Below are 23,122 nucleotides of genomic sequence, written 5' to 3'. Positions count from 1 at the left end.
TTCTTTGTTCTCATTTTCATAAAAATCAACTGTAAAATTCAACTTACAAATAAATGTACTCCAACTAGTAGTAGTAAGATTTTTTTTTTTTTTTAAGGTTGCTACTAGAGGTTTGGAAACCACTGGACTAAATGACTGAAGGCTTTGCATCCGTGTGTGTGTGTGTGTGTGTGTGTGTGGACATGTGTCTGTGTGCGTATTTTGAGGGGGAGGCACTGAGAGACTCACCCAAGTTCTTAAATCGTAGATTTGCTTAAAACATTGAGTTTTTTTGTGATTATGTGTCACAATGTATTTGATGTGTGGCCCAAGACAACTCTTCTTTTTCTAGCGTGGCCCAGAGACGCCAGCAGGTTGGACCCCCTGCTAGGATATCTCTTTAGCCCCACTGCAAGCATGGCACTGCAGGCTGTGGTTAAGGACTGCCCTGGCTTGCTGAGTTGCTCCGCGGTCTGGGAGCAGGTGCGTGGGTGGTGCTGCCCTCCCCACCCACCCGCGCCTTGTGCCGGAACAGGTTAAGCCCGCCACACATTCGCAGGTGCCTCACGGAGGTGCACACGTGGAGCCACTGCCCTCTCTGTGCCTCCTGGGCAGCCCTTCGGGAGGCAGTTGTCTGTACTGAGGGGAGGCCCCGGGTTAGCAGTCAGGAAGCTCAGGCGTTTGGCTCTGCTCTCTCCTCATTGGCTGCACGTAGCTTCAGGCTTCAGATGAAATGTATCTATTTCACAATTTTCTCCTTCACTAAATGGATGAAAACGATTTGTGCCGTGGCCCTCACAGGGTGATGGAGAGGATAAAACAATGCGTGACTGTAAAAGAACTCCGGCAATTTAAAATCATCATTCACATTAGACTCTTACCGGCTTTGCTTTTGTTTCAGCCCAAGGGGCTGGAAACTCATCCCAGCGTGGGGGACGGGGTTCCGGTCCCAGCTCCTGTCTTCGGTTCACATTGGGACCCTCCCCCCAACCCACCTGATCCTTCTGACCGAACACACGCCTCTCCGTGTTGCGTTCCAGTCAGGTGAGGCTGGCCCCTCAACCCACGCATCCCCACACTGAAGTCCTCCCTCTGGTCTCCCAATCAACTCTTCACCCCTGCACTCCCTCCGACGCCCAGCTCCAGGTCTATTCCCCCTGGAATGTCCTGCCAAGTCCACAGTGGCCAAATTACCCTTCTTCCTCGGCCTGCCCTCGCCCCTTGCTCCTGCTCGTGTTCACCCATCATTCCTCCGTTCCTTAGTGTTCTCTGCCTGATCCTTGACAGTCATGGCCTGCTCATGACCTTGTTGACCTCTGCTGCGTGCTTAGGCACCGGAGGGAGCAGTCGTGGCAGCTGTGGATGGGCTTGCCTGGCGAGGGGGCGAGGGGGTTAGGGGGCAAGGGGGCTTTTAGGGCCTCAGGGCGGACTGAGCAGCCTTCCACCCAGCTGGCTCTCCACCCCTCCCCACCACCCGGCCCCGGAAGGAGTGCAGCAGGTGGGCGCCGGCAGGGCCAGCCGTGCCCTCGCGGCCCAGGGTGGGGAAGGGCGGTGTGTGTCCCCATCTGAACCTTCATTCCCAAGACTTCCCTCAGTCTGGCATCACCTGTCCCTCTCCCCCAGGTCTGGCGGCTCATAAAGAACAAGTGAATTTGGGGACCCAATGCAACCTTTTAATTCCAAGCAGAGTTCCCCTCCCCCAGCAGCATCACACACACACAGTGGAAAGGGAGGCCAGCGTCCGGGCAGGAACAAAACCCAGACCTGGGCAAAAATATATATATAATTATATACACATATGGATTTGTAGAGAAGAAAAGCTGGGGATGTGATTAGGTAGGGCAGAACGTTGGATGAGGAGAGCAGCCGGGGGCGCCCCAATAAATTACATTCTTTAGAGAACATGGTGGGGGGTGGGGGGTACGGTGGGACCGGGGGGCCAGGTCACCCAGCCTGGCCTCTTGATCCCACTCAGGGAGCCTGAAGGCCTGGCTCTGCCTAGGACCCGGGTGTCGGAAGGTAGGATTCAAGCTCACTTTGCCTGGAGGCTGATAGGGACTGGGGTTCAGTATAGGCGGCATCTCCACTCAAAGCCAAGGCTTCTGGGGAAGCCACGGGGCTGAGCAAGAGGCTTCGAAGCGCAAGATTTGCAAGGACAGAACAGGGTAAGCTGGGGGGCAAGGGTGGCCCCCCCGCCGGAGGCCGAACTCCATCTTGCTCCTGCCGGGGTCAGGCCCGGGAGGCCCGGGTGCAGGGGAGGCTGTCTGAGGTGAGGCGAGGAGTGCTGGGCAGAGCCAGGGTCCTGGGGGTCCCTGCCTGCCTGCTGCTTCCCACCGCCCCCCCTCCTGCCAGGCTCGAGGGTGCTCGCCGCCCACTGGTCTAGATATTGACAGGCCTGACCACCAAGTGCCATGTTCATGTCTCCTCACTCTCACCCTTCTGGGGACCTCTCCATGGGGAGGGGACAGGGAGAGGGCGCAGACATTCACTCTGTGGGTGCTGGAGTCCAGCCTGGGTTTGCCCTGTGCAGTGAGGACCAGAGGTGAGGGGAGGCCCCCGACACCCGACGGGAAGAACATCCACGTCTCCCACCCCAGCGCTGAGAGGAGCCCGGGCTCCCCTTGACCCCGTGTGGAGCCAGCCCCACCTCTGCCCACCTCCTGCTCCCCCAAGAGATGATGCGTTAGGGGCCCAGCTCCAGGGAGCAGCAGGGGTGAGGGGCAGCCAGGAGTGTGGGGCGGTCAGAAGAGAGAAGCCTTCTTCTTGAGTTCGTTCCGCTTCCACAGAGCCAGCTTGCTAAACTCTTCGGGAGACATGGCAAATACCCTGGAGAAGTCCTCGGCCGACAGGTGCCTCTGTAGGGGGACACAGCAGGCTGCTTAGGGAAAGGCCAGCGGGGTTGGGCGGAGCAACCAGGGGGCACTCAGACCAACAGGCCGCTCCCAGGAGCCCCTGCGCCGCCCAGGGCATTTGCCTGCGTACCTCCAGCCTCATCCGATCCACGCCTGGAGGCAACTTGGTCCGCCCCTTGTTGGTTACCACCAGCATTTCATAGGGATAGATCTGGGGGTCGGGGAAGGGCAGTCTTAGGGTCACAGTGTCCCCTGTCACCGCAGCCCCTCAACTCCCCGGGCCCCCCGCCAGCCTGCAGGGCCACTGGGATCATGCCATGTTGCATCCATCTCCCCCAGCTTCCCTGCTGCCCCCTTCAGCAGCTTCAGGGGGACCCCTTAGCGCATTCACTTCCCTGCTTCTGCGCAAGCTGGCCCCCCTCTGTAGATGCTCCTGCCCCCTGCCCACCGCCCCCTGGCTCTGCCGCTGCCCCTCACCTTCTGCTCCAGCACACAGGGCAGGGAGTTCCCCCGGTCCATCCTCCCCCTCTGGCCCTCTCCGTTCTGGGGAGACCAAAGCCGCAGTGAGCCAGAGTGGGGCAGGGAGACCTCCCCAGCCTGACCCTGGGCTCCTCGTGTGCTTGCCAGGCCCCTCTGTGGCCCCACACCCCCTCCCCCAACACTGCCAGTCGTTTGTCCATGGCTTCCGGCTCCACGTGTTCCCCTCCAGAAAGCACTCACCTGCACACCTGCGGGAGAGAAGAGTGGTTATCCAGAGGCAGCGCTGAGGCCGGGAAGCCTCCGAGCCTGCCGGCTGGCCTCCCAGACCTCCAGCCACACAGCCCTGCCCACACCGCAGACCCAGCTGCCTGCCCCAGGGGCCTGCGGAGCCCCCTCTCCGCTTGCCTGGCCCTGCCTCTCACCTGGGCTTCCAGTCTCGCTCCCAGACGGGCTGAAGTCTGTGGACTGTAGCTAGAAAGGACATAAAGGGATCAGAAGGAAGCTGGCGTATTCCTCATCCATCTCCTTCAAAGTAGCTCAGTCCCTCAGAGGACCCCACAGGCACATGCTTCCCTTGCGGTCTGGGACTCTGGTTGGGGACCTTACCCGGCTCAGGGTGGGCCTGCCATAGGCCGGGAGCGAAGATGACTTAGATGTTCCGGCGTGCAAGGCTGGAAGAGAGCGAGAGGTCCGTTCAGTCCCTCTGGCCGACAGTCATTTCTGAGCGGGCTCCCTCTCTGGCCTCCCCGGCCAGGGGCAGGGCAGGGCAGGGCAGGGCAGGGCAGGGGGGACCCAGGGGGACCTGATGGGCCTCTGTCGGCCTCTGGCTCCTGCGCATGACCTTCCGTGAGTGACATCGCGCAGGTGCCTCTGACTGTCTCTAATGTCTTGCCTCTCCCTCTAACAGAAGTGCACCGAAAACTCATTTGCGCTGAGTGCCTGCGTGTTCAAGTCCACGGTGGGCCCGCGAGAGTCAGAGGACGAGGCTCACCGTCACACAATGAACCTCTGGGATACAGAAATGAATCTGACATCTTGTGAGAATACTCAGTTATTAGAATTTTATTATGAGTGAATTTAGTAACCAAATTTCAAACACCTGGCATTATAATACACAGCAACAATGATTTTCTCCACACCGGCAGCTGCTAGGTAGATAGTATCGGCAGTCAATACACTTCCCGTTTGCCTGATCGGATGGCACTTCCAACTTGCACATGGAAATAATATCACTAAGCTTTCAAGCGCTGCAGATTATAATTCAAGAAAATTGGTTTTCAGTAATAGATTTTCCGAGAAAACCTTTGTGCCTAAGATTCTTAGTTTGGGCAGATCTCAAAACTCCTTCATCTCCAATTGTTAGGAATTGCTGGCATTCTGTAGCAATCCATTTCATCAGACTTTTGAAAAAATGTTTTGCCTTGACAGACTCAAAACTATAAGGAACTATCTTTTCAAAGCATTCTTATAAAATCTGTTACTTGGAAGTTTAATGGATGAGAATGAAATGTGCTTTGGGGAACTTTTTTTTCTTTAATACTTAATTTTAAGATACTTAATACTCCTTTTTGTGTAGAAAATTATTCGCTTTCAAATCATCATTCATTACTGGGGCACTTTCCTTTTGTAATAAGTGTACATTTCTACTTCAACTGGTGGATAAAATTTCAATCTCCAAGGCACATGAGAAGCTTTCACTCCAAATTACTTGTATGTGCTTATTTTGTCTGAAAGTGGCCAACGTCACCATGAAGTCAGAATGATGTGCCTGCCTCTAATTTGAAGTTGTTCAGGGGGATGAGCTGTGACCAGAACCCACGCAACCCTGTGATCTTGTATCACATACAAGTTCAGGGTGCAAAATGATGACAACAGAGACATGAGCTCTTCAACTTTGCCAGGCCGAATGAAAGTTAAAGAGCTAATTTTGGCTGAAAGCAAATTCTAGTGGAACACAGAGACTGAGTTCAACCTTCGCAGCATCGCGCTATCTCGTTCTTCAGGCCTTAACTATTTACTCGATGTCCTCTACAAAAGGCCTCTATGAACTCTCCCCACCCGTCTTGAAATGTCAGCCTGGTCTTCTGGAGACCCTGTGGATGTCCTAGCCACATACGCACCTGAGGGTCCTTGACCCGCGTCCCAGGGCCTCGCCTCCCCTGCACAGCAGGCAGCCCCTTCAGTGCCCGCCGCCCCGCCCCGCCCCGGACCTTGCCGGCCACACCTGCGTCACCCGGACATTTGAAGCCTGGGTGTCCCACTTTGTGGCCACAGCGCCTGTCTTTGTTTACAGCTTCCTCCAGCCCTGTTCCCAGCACATCTGCTCGTCAGTCTCATGGGGCCCTGCGGTGTCCTGATCCCCACACTCGCTGTCCCTCGGCCTGGGGCTGGGTACAAAACTGCTTTCACCAGCACGCGCCAGCTCACCTGGACCCTCGTCCGGCCACTCCTCCCACAGCCCCCGGCTCAGCAATCGCGGCCTGCATCGGCCCACGGCCCCCTCTGGCAGGCGGCCAGTGGAGGTGAAGCCCACAGCACGTAGATCATTGTGGCTAGAGAGACGGCCTCGAGGCAGCCCCCTCCTGCCGTAGCTCTCCCAGACCTTCCCGAATCTCAGCCAGACTCGCCCTTCTTTCGTTCCGCAGACTACGTCCACTTCTAAGGCGGCCTCTCCCAGGTCTGGTCCCCAACCCGCAGAGAGAGAGGCCTCTCCTGGCCAGCCCCACACTCCGAGGCTGGGTCCCTCCCTGACCTCCTCCGAACCAACGCTCCATCAGCTCTTGACGTGCGTGGTCTCCAGGGAACGTCCCTGCTCTCTCTCCTCTCTCTGCACAATTGCCTCTTTCTCGTGGCCTTGCTACCACTACCTGCCATTGGAAGGCTCTACCTGAGGCCTGACTCACCTCTCAAGCTCCTGACTCAGTCCAACTCGCACTTCAAACCCAGCATGTCCAAGCCTGGCTCTTCGCCTCCCCCCACCGCCCTGCCCTACCTCTCTCATGATCTCAGTTCCAGGTTTGTCATCACCCAGCTCCCAAGGCAAAAGCCCAACTCGTGTCCCCCCAGCCTGCTCTGTCCAATCAGTCACGGGGTCCCGCTGATTCACTCTCCTCTGCATTTCTCAACCCACTCCCTCTTCTCTGGGCCTGTGTGTATTTTAGCCCTTACCCAGGCTGTGGCAAGTGTGGTAGATTGTCCCCAAAGATGGCCCGCGGTGCCACCCCCAGCGCCTCTGCGGTTCCGCAGTCAGGAGGTGGGGCCTCTCCCCTTCCCTGAGTCTGCGCTGCAGGGAGCTGCTCTGACCCACGGACGGACGGATGCAGCGAAGGTGAGGCTGTGTGGCTTCTGAGGCTAGACTTCCAGGGCCCTTGTGGCTCCCAGTTCGGGGCTCCGGATCTCCCCTCCCCCACCCTGCTTTGGTGGCCACGCTCTAAGGACGTCCAGGCCTGACTCCCTGATTCCGGGCCACGGGTTCCGGGCATGGTGTCCAAAGTGCGGCTGCCCTATCGGGCTGGTTTCAATCCCGCCACCACGTGGCACGCTGGGCTCTGATTCCAGGCTCCTCCAGGCCCCTTCCACTGGCCGGGAGGGTTCCTGTTCCTGGCCTTTGTTCCCACTGTCCCCAGGGTCCGCAGTGCCCCTCCCCCTGGCTCACTTTGTCTCATCCTTCAGGACTCAGCACGCTAGGCCCCCTGACCCCAGGCCTTGTCACCAGACACACCGTGCACAGCTGGTCCTATTGCAATACCTGTTGTACTGCACCAAAGCCACCGTTTCCACGTCTGTTTTCCCAATGCTTGGAAGCTACTGGAGGACAGGACTACATTCTTTCAGTCTTTATAATCCCAGTGCCTAGCCCATGGTAGGCATTCAATAGGTGTTTGTTAAATTAAACAAAATTGGCTAATTCTGCTTGGTGACACTATCTATTATCGCCTCATCTTGTCCCATGCCTGGAATTCCTGCCCTGAGGAGAGCGCCAGCACCTCGAGCCGGCGACCGGAATGTCCACGTCCCTCCCACCCGCAGCAGCACGTGCCCGGCCGAGGACAGCACACTCGACCGACTGTTCACTCCCGGCCGCAGGGTCCGGCCAGGCGAGCCAGGCCCTTTGGTAGCACTCACAGGCATGAAAGGGCGTCCGGTCGGGCAGGGAGCGGGTCTTCCTCCGGATAGGCAACGACTTTTCCATCTCTTCTTTCAAGATCATCTTCCCCAAGTTGGAAGTAACCTGGGCAGGGAGAAAGGCGGGTGGGCCCGAGACTTTTTGGTCCTCATTTCTTGTCTCCAGAAAGTTCAGAGTTGGGCATGGTGCAGGCAGGAGTGGGGACAGGTTTCCCCTGTGGCTGGCCATGCCTGGGGACCCGTGGAGCCTGCCATTCTGGCCTGATGCACGGCCACACTGGGTTTGGCCACCCTCGGGAGCAAGCAGTCAGGGCTGCGCAGTGTAACTCTACCCCGGTGGCCTCCTATCCCAGGTCACGATGCCCAGAGCACAAGCCCACGTCACCGTCAGTGGCCTTGTGTGGCTCCCAATGCCTTCTCTCCTCCCCTGGAGCCCAGCAGCCTGCTCTCTCCCTTCGCCTCTCCCCAGGAACGGCTCAGCCCGCTGGAGCCTGGCACTGGGGGACCGCCCTTCCTAACATTAACTAGTGTTCCCCAGGAGCAGCACGAAGGCCTGGTGTCCCTTCTGAAGTGGTGGCTGAAGTCCTGGGAAGGAAGGCGGTTCCTCACAAGCTGTGACCAGGACACCTTCCAGGCATGAACCCATTCAGAAGAGAAGAGCTGTACAACCTGAACTTCCATCCCCAAAACACAGGGAGTCTGGGTTAGGGCTACGAGGTGCTACCTTGCTGAGCTCCTCTCTCTGACGCTCCCTGAGAGCCTTCATCTCCTCCCCAGAGTCATCGTCTTCCTCCTCCTCCTCCTCCACCCCTCTCCGAGACGCTTTCCGCTTCCTCCATTCTGTTTCTGGGAAACACAGGCAAAAGCAAGAGTATCGACCAACGGTTTGCTCAGCAAGTATTTACCAGGTGCTGGCTGTGCGCATCGCATTGGGCTGCACCTGAAAGCAAACACTACAAATTATTTTTAAAAAATAAAATAAAGTAGCTCTGGCTGATGTGACTCCATGGACTGAGCACCGGCCTGCACACCGAAAGGTGGCCGGCTGGATTCCTGGTCGGGGCACGTGTCTGTGTTGTGGGCCAGGTCCCCGGCTGGGGGCAGGCGAGATGCAGCCAGTTGATACATCTCTCATACATGGGTGTTTCTCTTCCTCTCTTTCTCCCTCCCTTCTCCTCTCTCTAAAAATAAATAAAATATTTTATTTTATATTTTATATAAAATATATAACTCAATAAATATATTGAGTTATATATTTTATTTAAAAATTAAATAAAAATAAATAAATAAAACAGTTGCCTTGCAGTGGGGCTGGGTAGGCAACACACACCCCCGTGACTTAAATTCACTGGGGACCAAGACCTTGTCTCATTTCCCTTTCTCTTCCCCAGAGCTCCTACCACAGAGCCTGGGATGCGGCAGAAGCGCACAGATGTCTTTTGACTGGTCATACAAGGGACTGGAGAGTGATGGCCAACAACAGGGCACTGATGCCAGAAGCTGTAGGGGCGGGTGAGCAAAGAGCCCGCCAGGGTCTCGGAGACACAGAGTGGGCGTGGGTGCAGCGCTCACAGGCATCAGCCGGGGGCCCCGAGGCAGGCCTGCCCTTCCCCTCTCCAACAGTTTCTCTTACCCACGACGGCCAGCGACGGGGGGCATGGCCAGTAGTCGGTTTCGATCTTGGCCGGCTGGTTGGGGTCAGGGGGCTGGGCCGCAGGGAACTTGGATGACTCGATGATGAAGTCCTCAATCAGGTGCTTGCTCTGGGGGCTGCCTCCCGTGGACTCTGCCGGCGGGGGTCAGGGTCAGCCTGTGCACACCGCCAGCCCCTCACCTCCGCCCTCTGCACCCGTGAGATCGTGGGTGTCAACAAGGCGCGAGGAAGAGCAGAGAGTACAGGGCGTGGCGACGTGCCGGTGTGGACAGTTGCTCCCCTCTCCCCTCCCAGCCCTTGGCACGGCCCCACACGTAGGCCGAGTTGGCTGGGGGACCCTCACCTCTCTGCTTGTAGATGGGTGGCTTCTTGTAGATGTTGGAGTCTGGGCGGGTGGTCTCTGCAGGGAGCAAAGGCGGGTGAGGAGTGTGTGTTGTTGGCGGGAGGCCAGGCCAGCGGCGAGAATGGGGACAAGAAAAATGGAAGCAGGTAGGAAACTCGCGGGCGCCTGTCCAGAGCGCAGACAGGACCGAGCTCCTGGAACTGGCCCCCAGGGGGCTGGGGCTTTCTGCACGTTTCTGGTTGGGTGGGAGGGAGGATGAGGCAGGGTCCACCATCTGGGAGCTCCGCCTGGGGTCCGGTTTCAGGGGGCCTGGCCAGTTCTGTGGGGAGCACATCCCTGGACAGTGGGGGACTGAGAGAAGGGGCTTCGATTCCTGAAGGGAAACAGAGACCCTGGGAAGGGGGCGCAACCGGGCTGATGGTAGAACCTACCAGGATGGTGGAAATGGGGCAGGCTGGTTCGCGGGGTCCCTGTGGTCCTCGGGGCTGAAACCTGAGAGATGGTTCCAGGGGACCGGCTCCCTACCCACACCTGCAGAGCAGAAGTGAGGGTCACTGCAGCTCCCAGGTCCCCCACGCTACCCGCTCCAACCCATGTAGACGTAGCTTCACCTTACTCTACCATCTCTGTCCTCCCACCTAGCAGCCCACAAGTCCCCAACCCCCGGGCAGAGGAAGGTGTCCAAGGACCGAGCCTGCCAGTGGTGCCCGGCCCAGGGAGACAAGGTTGCTTGAGGTCCTGGGTCGAGCAGATAGGTAGACAGAGCTGGCCAGTGGCAGGTGAGGCCAACGATTCTGTCACCCCCCGGGCTCCGCGGAGCCCTGTCTGGGTGCCTGTGGGGGCGGGGCCGGGCCTGTCAGAGCAGGGCTGGGTGACACTCACCTCTGGGGATGGTGGGGGGGATGTGGATTTGGGTGACAGTGAGCGCTGCGAAGGAGAGGAGCTGGTCAGAGCCACAGGGCGGGGATTAAACCCTCGTCCCTAGACCCCCAGAGGGGGCTCTTCATCCGCCACCCATCTCTGCACCCTTGCCCGGCCGACGTCTGGGCCCCCTCTTCTCTATCGGCCCTCCCAGTCGCCAGCGCTGGCCCTCCGTCCCTCTCCCTCCTGGTGCTCTCCTGAGCAGATCCTGGGTCTGTCCCTGGGATGCACCCAGAAGACACAGATCCTGAGCAGTGTGCTTGTGCCAGGAGGGCCAGCCGAGGACGGCTGTGGCACTGTCCTCAGCACCAGAGCCACAGCCTCCAGGATGGAGCCCGGGCTCCGGGCCGGTATTTAAGCTTCCCCCAGCCTGGCCCCATCTCACCGCTCAGCGCGACACTACCCGCTTCTCAAACTCCATTTACAAAGCACCTGGCGTGCGTGCTTTATCCCGTGCACTCGACTCCCTGGCGAGGGATGGGCAAAGGTATCATCTCTATTTTATGGGGGGGGGACGACACTGAGACCATCTGAGTCACGCAGGTCACTCAGCTAGGACTTTCACCCCCTGAGTTAGGTGCTCCTGGACGCTCTCCACAAACCTGCTACCTCTCTGCCCACTCCCGCCCCTCCTCCCACCTGACCCTCCGTGCTGCCACCGAAGCCGGCTCCCGGGCCCCTCACAGAACCCCCGGCCGTCTCTGCCGGCTCGCCGCCGGCACTGGGTCATCACCGGTCGGTGCCGGTGCTCAGCTCCCTTTCTCGTGCTGGAGTCTGGCCTCCAGGGAGGAACGCACGCACGCAGGGATCTTGCCACCCGCCCAGCATGGCCGGGGGAGCCCCTCCCTCACGCCCTGCCCCAGAGGGACCTTCCCTGCATTCACCTCCCGGCTCCTGGGCAGCTCCACGTGCTCCAGGAGAGAATAGGTAAAGTGGGGCTCGTAGATCATGAGGTCAGGCCGCTCGATGTCCAGGATGGCCTTGTCCTTGGGGATGGCTGCCAAGTCCTTGTAGCCCAGCACCTGATTGTCCATCTTGGCCTGAAGGGAAATGATGGCAACGGAACAGAAGTGACCAAAGGCTCACCCGGGATCCTGGCCTTACAAACCAGACTTGCAATTCGCTCGAAAGAAAATGGACGGACGTTTTAGATGTCAGCTCCTGTAAGTTAATAGTTCCATTGTTTAATTTTAAGGGTTTAGAGAGTAGTCCTTCGCCTAGTACTCTGGGTGGAGGAAAGTCCTCTGGATTTGGGGTCCTCTCTGCCCACCAGCCCTGGCGAAACCACAGTCAGGGTAGCTGGGTGAAGCCGCCCAGCTCAGAGCGCGGCCCAGCCCTTCCCTCCTCCCGGCCTGAGGTGGCCAAGAGGTACTCACCACGATGCTGGAGGGAGAGCCGGGAGCACTGGAGTCTTGGGAGGAGCTCACCCTCCCGGGGGAGGTAAGTGGTTGCTGGGGAGAGTGAGAAGGCGGGCGTGGGAATGTGCGTGCGGGCGAGGGCCGCTCCAAAGGCGCAGGACCGGCCCCAGGAGGGTAGGCCAGGGCAGGGAAGGCTTTCTAGGCCTCTGGGACCCCAGAGTGCGGCGCTACGGGCAACCACCAGGTGGCACCATCGACCCCGACCTGACCCTCGGCTGGAAGCCTGGCTCCACCCACCCTGAGCTCCAGGCCCCCGCTGCCCGAGTTTGGGCGCAGCCTGCCGCACCTTCTGCAGCCTGTCCATGCAGTAGGGAGATGGCCGATCAGTTCACTTGCAGATCCCTGTGCGCGACGGGAGACGTCAGGGCGTCAAGCTCGGCCCGGCTCCTGGGCGCTGTGCGCTTGCGGCCGCGAGGGCTGAAAGGGCGTCCCACTGGGCTGTAGCGTCCTCATCCCTCGGCGACTCTCCAGGCTGGTAGCCGAGTGCAGGGCCTGGAAGGGGAGGGAGAACGTGCCAGCCAGGCTGTTGGGCCGGGATCTCAGCAGTCTGGGGCTGCGGCTGCAGCTCGGCAGCCCCTCGCGTTGGGCCTGCGCTCCGGCAAGCAGGGCGGAAGGGCGCCGGGATCAGGCTTTCCCTTTGCTCAGCCGGGCGAGGCCAGCGCGCCTGTGGCCAGGGAGGCGGGAAAGTGGAGGCCTGCGCTTGTTTTTGAGCCATTGTTCTCTGGCTGGAAAGGAAATGACGGCAGGGGTCAACCATCCCGGTGCAGCCGCCCGGTCCCACCTGCCCTGCCCCGGGGTTGCAGGCCTGTTGCAGGCCTGTTGCAGGCCCAGACGCTCACTCGTCTGCCGCGCCTCTTTCCCTGGCTCTGTGCTTGCGCCGGGGCCCACTCCCCTTGCATCTACTGTCCGCTGTGCCACTAGCTCTCCTACCCCAGAGGGGCTTAGCCGTGCCTGTGCTGTGGACACACGCGGAGGAGAGGACAGGGCACAAAGCCGACTTGGGGTAAAGCGGTCAGGTCATTGGCTGGGGGCTGGCACTCTGCCCCCGGTCCTGCCCCTGGTTCCAACCCTTGCAAAGAAGGGAGAAGAGAGTGGAGGGAGCCCATATCCCCGTGTGCCTGTCTCTGGACAGGACTCACTTGTGGAATGAAGCACCTTTTGGGGCCCAGGCCCCATCCCTGCTGCCCGCACCCTTCTCAGAGGCTGTGCTGATGCCATCCTCTGAAGAGTGACTTCCCTGCGGGCCAGCACCCCCTGGTCCCTCAGGAAGGCATCCTGGTAGGCACTGCTCTCCCCTGGCTCCTAGGTGGTTCGGTCCTGTCTGCTGCACAGAGTAGGACGGAGTTCCCTGCAGCCACAGACTGTGTCTCCTCCTTGCTCAGTGGCTCCCTTAACAACGCTCGCATCCCCCCTGCTCCCCAACACACACGCGCGCACACGCACACACACATCCTGGTACTGGACACATAACGGCCATCAATGAACGCCTGGCTGAGTTTCCAGTGTGATGGTGGCCGTGGGACTCTGTCTGCTGGCCATACGCCACAGAGAGGGGAGGACTGACGGCCCCAGGGGCCAGGGGGAGGCAACATAGTGTGGCGGTTAAGAGCATGAACTCAGCAGGACCCAAGGGAACCTGGGGGTGAGTACAAAACTCAGCTACTCAGAAGCTGTGTGACCTTGGGTAAATTACTTACCCCCTCTGTGCCTCATGTTTCTCATCTGTAAAATGGAGGATCGTGTCGTAGGGTTGCTCTGGGTATCAGATAAATTATAACATGGGAAATACTCAAAACATTATGAATTCTATGTAGAGTGTTAGCTATTATTATTTCTATCTCTGTTGCCGAAGACAGAGCGCCAGGGAGTCTCCCCCATTGGCCGAGACGGTGGCAGTGGGAGGTTCTCATACTCAGCGCATGAAAAGCTAGAGAGATGGGTGGATGGGGCCCTGAGCATGTCAAAAACAAGAAAGATAATTGGATGGGAAAAAAGCCCTTCCCTCCTCCCTGTAAGAACCTGGGCTTGTGCAGGAAGGTTGAGATGGTGGTTGGGCTGGGAGGCCACCACTCTCCCAGGGCGCGCGGCACCTGAATTAAACCACTTTCCTTCCACACCAGCACCTGCCTCACGAGTTCGGCTTTTGTTGTGGCACAAGCGGCCCTCACTCCCACTGCCCTGCTCTCGCGCATGCCCTTTCCCTGCTCTCCGTCCACCTCGTCTTCCAGATCCCACCCTCCCTCCAAGGTCAGCCCTGAGCCCTCCTCTCCTGGGAGGCCTCCCCGACTATTCTAGTCCTCGCCCTTCTCTGAATTCCAGTGGGACTTAAGAGAACCATGTAACTTAGCCCTTGATTTTATGTTGCCTGACATGGGAACCTGTTTGTTGGTTTTGCTAACTAGAATGGCCGCTCATTTCTGGAGCACAAAAACAATAGTCATAGCTATCATGTTTTGCGTGCTTGTGCTAGGTATAGCGGTACCACGGTTCTAGTCCTGAATTCGTTCTGGAGCTCGTGACGAGTGCCGAAACCAACGAGCACCGAGCAAGCAATGAGGGATGCAGCGCTTTCTCCTGTGGGGCAGTGTCGTGACTCATACGAGTTCTAGCAAGCGTGAAGAGTCCTGAGCAAGTGCCGAGAGCCGAAACATTTTTTTTCCTCTCGTCAAAATGCAACACGTACCCGTTTTGACGAGGTGTGAAGATGACGAGTGCTGATGTATGACTGTACTTTTCTAAGCACTTTATGAAGATTATTTTGTTTCATCCGCCAACAGCACTGTAAGGTAGGCTCCTTTTGCACATAAGGAAACGGAGGCTCAGACAGGTGGAAAACTTGTCCAGAGTCATGGTGCGGAAAATGACTGCATCTTAGGTGTTGGCACGCTGCAGAGCGCCTGCTTAGTACTATGTCAGGAGCGGCATGCAAGACTACAATCTGCTGCATTTCTCAAGCCTTTCTGGAATTCTAGAGCCACAGCTTCTCCAAGACAAGACTCTGGCCATCAGAGTCACACCAGAGTCACTTCCCATGGGCAGCAGGGCTCCATCCCACAGTTTCCACTTTTTCCTGCCTTCTTAGCTCACTTGGTAATGTTTTTCACTAGTCAAGCATAGTCAAACATAGTCAAGCAACTGTTAGCTCCCTCTCACTCCTTTCTAATCTTTAAAAGCCACTGTCAGACTAGCTATACACTTGGTTTAGCCCTAGAGGCAAACACTAATTCATCCATCAGTCCATCTCTCCAGCCACCTGTGTATCTATCCACCCAACCATCCACCCATCTACTCACTCATCTAGTCGTCCATCCACCCATCCATCCAACCCCCCACCCAGTCATGTATTGTTTTATCCATCCATTCACCAAATACTTCCTCAGCACCTCTTCTGCCATGACCAGAGAGCTGCACTGTGTGCTAAGCCTTCTGGAGGACACAGAGATGAGTCAAAGGAGCCAGCTGCCCCTCCAGAAATGAGACACATATAGAGGTAACTCCCATGCAAAGCAGAAAATTACATGTGCCAGACAAGATAGTCCGGGGCTGGGAGAGGTCGCGGGAGAGAGGGTCACTCCTCTCTCCTATGCCAAGTGCTGGGGTGTCGAGAGGGGAAAATTAAAAAGATTTCTTAGAGGGGGTGGCGTGTGAGAAAGGCTTTGAAGGATGCCCTGTTTGAGATCCTGCAAAACTTGAAAAACGGATTCTTGAAAGAGAAAGCAGCAGGAGTGAAGGTAGGTCTGTCTGCGGAACAGCACGCGTGGCTGAACTGCAGAGCTCGTGAGGTCGGTGTACGTTTGGGGCCAGGGGGTGGGGGCCCAGACTGGGGACGCCCGGAACACAGACGACAGGATTTAGATTGTGTTCTGTGGGCAACAGGAACCATTGATATACTCAGAAACTTGTTTTAAACAAAGGAGTGACAGATCCAAGCAGTGCTTTGGGAAAATAAATGCAGCTGCAGCCTGGGAGATGGGTTGGACAGAAAGAGGCCGTCCAGAGAGACAGCAGCCATGAATCTACGGTGGCGGTTCAGCTGAGGGGAGCACAAGGGCCTCAACTTGGCCATGGAGCAGAAGGTAGAAAGGGGCAAATGGGGAGCAGCCTAGAGGCAGGGTGTGCAAAACAGGGCTGGACCTGGAGAGCCGCTGGGGAGGGAGAGGCAGTTTGCAAGCCTCAGAGACAGCAGAGGGGAAGCAATGCGTTCGCTTTTGCCAGGTTGGGGTTGAGGTGGCTGCGGCAGTGAACAGGCGGGAAGGTCCGGGAGAACGGGAGGCTGAGGGAGGAGCAGGCCAAAAACAGATACTTGGGAGCCATTTGAGCTAGAAGCGATGGTCTGCACCTGAGGTCTGCCAAGGGAGGGGGAGGATCAGAAACGGTCCCCTGGGAGCACCCAGGAGACCAGAAGAAACAGCCAGAGACGGCATGAACGGGAGGAGGAGACTCAGGCACCTGGCTCCTTGAAGGATAAGGTCTAGCGATTCCTTACATGGGGTCTGCCAGGAGTAACGCAGGCTCGAGCCTGGTTGGTAGGGTAGTAACAGGGGTGTAATAATTTATAGTTTTCATTTGAACGTTTCACCCAAGATGTCATAGGGTGTGCTTGAGTGTGATATTGTTATGTTACAGAATTACCTGCTTATGATTTTGTAATAAAATATTTTGTAGTCATAAAAGGGGCATTATTTGTGCTGACTGCTGTATTTTCAGCAAAGGGCCTGATACACAGTAAGGGTGCAATCAACACGAAAAGGATGGGGGGAGGGGCTGAGAAAGGACACCGCCCCCCAGGAGGCCAGAGTGCTGGAGGGAGCAACAGCCCGCCTGCCCGCTCACGTGGGTGTCAAGGCCTGGTGGTTCTGAGAGTGTCCTCAGAGGAGTCAGATCAGAAGCGTCATGAGGCCACCGTGTCGGGGGTCACGGGGGGCTGGTCTGACCAGGACCTGCGGGGGCTGCTTCCAGGAAGTGTGGGAGAAGGGCAGGATGGGCTAGGGGGAGGCCTGGGGAGGGGAAAGACCGGCTGAAGATTTTTAAGGAAAGGGAGACTTGGCCATGTTTGCAGGCAGAGGGCCAGACAAAGAGGCTGCGATGGCTCTGCAGGCCCCAGGTCCCAGCAGGGTGGAGGGATCAGCCGGGCCCAGGTGAAGACCAGCTTAGGAAAGGAAGCGCTTGCTTCCCCGAAAGGAGAGGACAGGTGAGAAGCAGGGTAACCTCGTACAGTGGCATTTGGAGGGGCCAATCGCAATCTGGAGGCTTTTATTAAAAGTGAGAGAGAAAGTTTTTTTTAAAAAAGCCCTGACCAGTGTGGCTCTGCTGGTTGGCCATCATCCTGCGAGGCAAAAGCGTGGCGGTCCGACCCCCATCAGGGGGCCTGCAGGAGGCAGCCGATCAATGTTTCTCTCTCACATCGATGTTTCCCTCCCTCTCTCAGAATAAACAAATAAAACTTTAAAAAAGAAGTGAGAGAGAAGGTCCCATGCTGATCTCAGGCCGGCCAGGCAGAGGCTAAAAAGAGAGCAGAGGTCTGCGAGGGTCACAGTGGGGAGTGCGGCGGAACAGGCTGGGGTGGACACAGGGCTTCCAGTCTCCTGAAGGCCGAAGCTGCTGCCCCTGGGTGGCCCTGGCGCCCTCCCATTGAACAACATTTGAGGGGCCACTGAGCGGGGCGATGGCTGGTCATTGGTGGCAACTGCGCAGGCGCGGAGCAGGGGCGGGCCCAGAGGATCGGTGTCACGGGGGCGCAGGGTCAGCTGCGGCCCACGCTCACACGCACTGCGCGACAGGCACAGCCGTTCAGAAACGGGGCTCAGGATAATGATGTCTCTGCTCTGCCCCTTCCCTCCTGTCCCAGGCCCTCTTTGTCCACAGCTGCCCACAGCCCCCGCGCGTCGCCTGTGCGGGCTGTCGCCCCTCCGCCTCGGGGTTTCCTCCCTCGCCCTGAGCCATGTCCCTCCAGGCCCTTCACGCCAGTGCTGCAGGTGTGTTAGAACGCACGGCGGTAACTTGTTAATATTTTGTCCTTAGGGGGAGGATTAGTTGTTAATTTGGGCTAGTCTCCTGTCTTACAGTGTGAGATGTTACTGGTGAAATTTTAAATCGGGAGGGAAAATGTTTCGGGGGTGGAGTGTGTGTGTCTCTGTTCGGGGGGAGGTGGAGGGAGGAAAAGGGGGAGGCTGGCTTCAGGCCAATCACACCACAAAGGCAACTGCTTACTCCACCCATGAGTAGCCCCTCCCCCAAAGCTGCTGTCCTCCCAGTCCACACCCCCTCACACTCGGCCTCCTCCAGCCGCCCCTGTTCCCACCATGCACCCCACCGCCTGTGCGCCCCTAGGCCCTGGCAGCCTCTCCTGGAGGAGGCCACAAGGGCAGGCTGCAGCAGGAAGGCAGGGGGGTGGATGGAAGGAAGGGAAAGAACCTGGGAGGAAGGCAGGCCCAGGTGGCAGAACGCACGTCTCAAAGGCCCTGGCTCTGATCAGACACCAGTGGGCTCCTCATCCTTCCCAGCCCGACCCACCCTCCCCGGGCTGTGCTGCCCGCCTTATCTGAGCCACCAGCCGGCCGCACCTCACACTGCCCACCCCAATCTCCAGGACGACGAGAGCCTCAGAGCTCCGGGCTGGGGCGATAACACCCGCCCACCCCACCCCAGCTGGCTCTTGCTGCAGGTTGGGGCTGACCTGACTGTGGCTCTCTGAGCCTGCACACACGAAGGCCCCACCGGCACACCCACGCCCTGGGTCTCTGGTCCGGCCTCTGCTCCTGTCCTAAGCCAGCCACCACTCGCTGTGCACTGGTCACTGGGCCAGGGACTCTCCTTTCTGCAGTGGCACAAGCCAGTGCCCTCCCCGCTTAGAGATGAAGAAACCCTGGCTGAGAGGTTAACTTGCCAGAGGCCACCGGACAGAAGCCAGGCGAGGTCAAAGTTGATGAATACTCTTTGCAATGGGTCCCCAATGATCCCACTTAATGTGAACTTGGAACTTTGGATCCCACATGTTAACCTCATGCGGTGGAGCTGTCCCGAACCCTGCTTACCGGCCGGGTCAGCGGACAGTGAGCAGGGAGCCTGTGGCGCTTGGGCTGCCAGCCGCCTGGCAGGGTCGGGCTGAGGTGCCGACAGGGAATGGGTTATGAAATGAGGCCAGCTGGCCAAGTGGGCTGGGGTCAGGGTGGGCAGGACCTGGCTCTTCCCTGTTTCTCCAGTCTCATTCGCACTGTGACTGAGGTCCCCGCTCCCGCCTGGTCTGCTTTCCTTTCCCTTTTTCATTACTTTCTTCATCCTTCCTCCCTGGTTTGTTTCCCTTTCACCCCCTCCAGCTCCCGGCCCCACCCCCACAGTTGCTGTGGCAACAACTCAATGCCAGAAATAAAGGCAGGATCCAGCTAGGTCACCAGTTCCCAAAACAGCATCCCAGTGCAGAAAGGGGAAGGGCCCAGGGCCTGGAGCATCGCATTGGAGGCAGAGAGGCCCAGCCTGCTCTGAGGGTGGGCTCTGTGGGGCGGGGGCACCCAAGCTCCCCAGACAGGAAGTGGAGGAGCAGGAGACGGCTCCCTGCTCTGGGCCAGGCGGTCCATCCGAGGATCCCCCGCTTCAGCCATCCTGAGGCCTGAGCCTGTTCTGAGACTGGCGAAGCCCTCTCTCCTCTTCCCTCCCATTCTCCGCTCCCCACCCCCGGCCTTTTGAAAGCCCCGTTCTAGCTGCTGGGACTAGGGTGGGGGCTCCTCTACTGCCAACGCTCTCCAGCACCCTCTCCCACTCTGTGAAACATACGGCAGGAGCCAGTGGGCCTGAGGCCTGGTTGGAGGACCCACCTGCTCAAGGCCCCTGTCCTCGCCTTGCTCCTGATGACATCGGGACTATGCCCAGGCACCCCCTGCCTCCCTCCCACCCCACGCAGATACGCATCTGTTCCCCTGGTTTCTCTTAGATCTCTCACTTGGGTTTCTGCATCCTGTCTACATCCTCCATTGGAGGAGCCCCTCTTTGTGTCCCCCAGCCCCTCAGGCTTGCTTGGCCCTCAGCATGTCCCTGCTCTGGCCTCTATTTATAGTGGGTCCTGTGGGGGGATTGTGCTGTCACTTGGACAAGCTGGTTCGATAGCCCTGGGGGAGATGCAAGGGTCCTGCATCCTAAATTCAGCTTTCTGAACTGTGGGCCGTCCCTATTCTGGTATATACACAAACACACACACACACACACACACACACACACACACGAGCTCCAAAAGAGAAATTCCGACCGCCTGCCCCCCAGGTGGACAGCCTGCCCCAGGTGCCCCACACCTGGCCACAGAGATGCCGGCAGCACCGAGGCAACACTCACACGTGGGCACAGGCAGGAGAGCCCACGCTGAAACAGTTGCAGAACTCATGCACCTGCTTGCTCCTTCACACCCCCACTCTCCCGGAAAAGCCCCCACACAATGAAACGCTGGGCCATGGACACCCATTTGCCCCCACCCACTAACCCTCCCCCACACAGCCACTCACGCCGCGTGCTGACACCCCTCCCCAAGCTCTGCACGGGTACAGCCACACACACGGAGTCCCCCCACCTCTACCCATTGCCCGGGCCACCCATTCCCAGAGCACGGCTGCCTCGGTCTCCCAGACCTGCCCCCGCTGCCCCCGGACTCTGGCACGTGGCAACATAGCCCCCAGGTGCGTCTGCCCAGGAAAGGGCATTTGGCCTCTCCGGCTGAGGCAGGGCCATTAGCAGGGGCAGCTCTGGGTCCTGGGGGGCCTGCGTGTCCACTCAGCCCCCAGCCCCTTCAGGTACAGCAACAGCCAGCACCAGGAGACAGTTAGGGTTAGGCCTGTGGCCACGCCCTGCCACCCAGCCTCGTCCTGCATTTGGCCCTCACCCAGCCTGGCCAGCCAAGAGCTAAAAGGGTCCTCCCCAGAACCCTCGCCCCAGTAGCACGTTCCCCCCACCCCATCGACAGCACGCAGGCCTCTGTGTGAACTGCTCCCCCACCCAAATATCACTGGGACTCCTGGCCCACACCGCGAGGTGAAGGGGCGCTGGAGTGACGGCATGGAGCACCCCAGCCCCTCTTCCCCAGATCGGAAGGCGGCTGGATCAGATCACAGCCCGCGACTCCAGGGTCCGGCCACAGGCCCGATCTCCCACTCAACAACGGGCCCAGCTGACCCTCCTCGGGGGCTCCTTGCCACCACCCAGAGCCTCTCTCCCAGCCTGGTGCCGTGGCCCGGAGTGTCCACGGCGGGGAGGAGAGTGGAAGACCCCGCCACCTACCTGCTCCCAGACAGGCTCTCTGAGCCCCAAGGCCGTGCAGGGACGGGCACAGGCCCAGGCCCCAGGCCGCTGCTTTTCTTCTGAGCCTAGGTAGCCGGCATCTCTTCCAGGAACCCAGCCGTGACTCCCCACGGCACAAATAACAGGAAAAAAGCTGTCTGAGGTGTGGTGGGGGGAGCTGGAGAAGGCCTACCTTTCTGGGCCCCCACCTCTCTAGCCCCCACCCTGCTCCCGCACCAGCCTGGAGCTTGGATCCGGGGCTGAGCAGAGCTGGGGAGTCTGCGTCTGGCAGGCGGGCCACTGGCTCCCCCGCACCCGCACCCTCCCCACCTCCCGCTGATAGCGTGTGGCCAGCCCAGGGTGTGTTTGTGTGTGGTGTCTGCTCTTCCACCTCGCTCGCTGGCTCGCTCGCTGTACTCAATCCATTTCAAACAAGAGCAGCATTAAGCCGGCATCATGACGAAGCAGAATCGGAAGCAGACCGGGCCAGCCGCTGGCCTTTTCCCCTTTCCCACACCCCAGTCCAGCAACACTCGTGTACACACACACACACACACACACACACACACACACACGGCTCCTCGAGCCTCCTCCTAAACAGCCAGGCAGGGCTGGATGCCTAGCCCAGGGCGACAACACCTGGTTTCTCCAAGTGCCTGTATCTCCTACTCAGCACCTCACAGCAGCCACAGAGCCTCTGGGGTTCCTGCTCCCTGGGTGCTGAAGGCCAAGGGGTGTGGGCACAGGTGCCACATTCGATCACCCAGGATTAGCCCCCTCCTGGGAGGACGGAAGGGAAGACTGGGACGAGCAGGTCTTTGGCATGACCGACGGTTAGCCCTGCGGCAGCTTGCGCCCTGTGGGAACGACCGCAGAGTGTGGCGGTGGTGGTCTGAGTGAGGAGGACCCCATGCCTTGCCAGGGCAACTTCGTGGGAAGGGAGCTAACGTCCTGCCAGGCGAGGCCCAGGCCCAGCGTGGAGTCGCGGGGATGTGCCTCCCGGCTCTGGGAGGACCTCCACCACCCCAGGACCCTCAACCGGCCTTCAGTGTCCTCTGGGTTCACGGCAGAGCCCAGTTCATGGGTGACCCCGAGAGGCAGGCAGGGGGCGGAGCCCGGCCAGCTGACCCTGGCCTGGCCGCCTCTCTACCTCTGCCCGCAAAACCTGCCTACCTAGGCAGCCTGCATGGTTGCCCTGGTAACCACTGCCCACAGCCGGTCAGCTGATATATCAGCTGTCATTGGGGAAATCTAGAAACTGGGGAGGGGGCCTGGGGTATGTGAATGGAAAATCACAGGCTAGGGCTTTGACGGGGTGGGGGGGGACAAGTGAGACTGTGCTCTGGGACCTTCCTCTCGGAGAAGAGGACAGGAGGGGACAGGTGGGGACGCGTAGGGACCGGAAGGGAGGTGTGCGTCCGGGTTAGTGGAAGGCAGAGCAGAATGAACCCTAAAGGATGGGCTCTAGAGAGAAGGGAGGACATAGAAGGCAGGGAACTGAGTGGCTGAGGGGGAGTAGAGCCAGTCCAGGCTTAGCCGCCCGTGCGCAGGCGGGCGGGCGGGGAGAGGGCCCTGTGCGAAGGTGCGTGGACGCCGGGAGGGGTCAGGAAACATGGGACCCATCTAACCATGAAAAAAAGGCCAGGAGGTGATGCGGGAGGGGGTGCACCTCTGATGCCCCAGCTGGGGGGAAGGGGCTGCATCCTTGGAGGAGGGGAGACAGGGGAACCAGCCTGGTCCCCAGGCCTCTCTGCTTCCTCGCCCTTCCCACCCATTACTGCACAGCCACCCCCCCCCCCCCGCACCGTCCCCAGGCCTGCACAGCCTCCCTCCACCCCTCCAGGAGCCAAGTGCCAGGTGCGCTCAGCCTCTGCCTTCAGGACCACAGATGTTCCCTCTGCCTCGGGTCCTCCCCTCCGCTCACTCACTGCCCCCCTCGGCAGACCCCACCCCAGGAGGTTTGTCTTCCTGCGCAGGCCCCCAGAGGCAAGGCTAGAATGAGCCCTGCCTGCCGGGAAGGGCCTGGAGCGAGGCAGCTGAGGAGGCATGGGTAGCAGCCTCTGGCCGGGAGGAGGGAGCCTTCTCATCAGGG

At 59.1% G+C, this 23,122-nt stretch overlaps 1 protein-coding gene across 1 annotated transcript; it reads right to left on the bottom strand.

The window, feature by feature from the left end:
* Window positions 1–1,713: 1,713 nt before the first annotated feature.
* On the bottom strand, window positions 1,714–21,299 carry DMTN (dematin actin binding protein). The gene is made up of 16 exons (XM_054578770.1): window positions 21,031–21,299; window positions 12,059–12,264; window positions 11,731–11,805; window positions 11,239–11,394; window positions 10,316–10,360; window positions 9,865–9,964; window positions 9,434–9,490; window positions 9,070–9,222; window positions 8,161–8,282; window positions 7,437–7,542; window positions 3,918–3,982; window positions 3,734–3,782; window positions 3,552–3,559; window positions 3,309–3,374; window positions 2,962–3,042; window positions 1,714–2,834 (listed from the first exon to the last, which is right to left on the bottom strand). The coding sequence occupies exons 2-16, from the start codon at window positions 12,074–12,076 to the stop codon at window positions 2,721–2,723; spliced, it is 1,215 nt and encodes a 404-aa protein (XP_054434745.1). The 5' UTR covers window positions 12,077–12,264; window positions 21,031–21,299; the 3' UTR covers window positions 1,714–2,720.
* Between the last annotated feature and the right edge of the window lie 1,823 nt (window positions 21,300–23,122).

The sequence above is a fragment of the Pteronotus mesoamericanus genome, unplaced genomic scaffold, assembly GCF_021234165.1.
Source record: "Pteronotus mesoamericanus isolate MK-2021 breed Mesoamerican mustached bat unplaced genomic scaffold, CSHL_Meso_final contig_502, whole genome shotgun sequence".
NCBI classification, from domain to species: Eukaryota; Metazoa; Chordata; class Mammalia; order Chiroptera; family Mormoopidae; genus Pteronotus; species Pteronotus mesoamericanus.
This window is presented reverse-complemented; position numbering and strand designations above follow the sequence as displayed.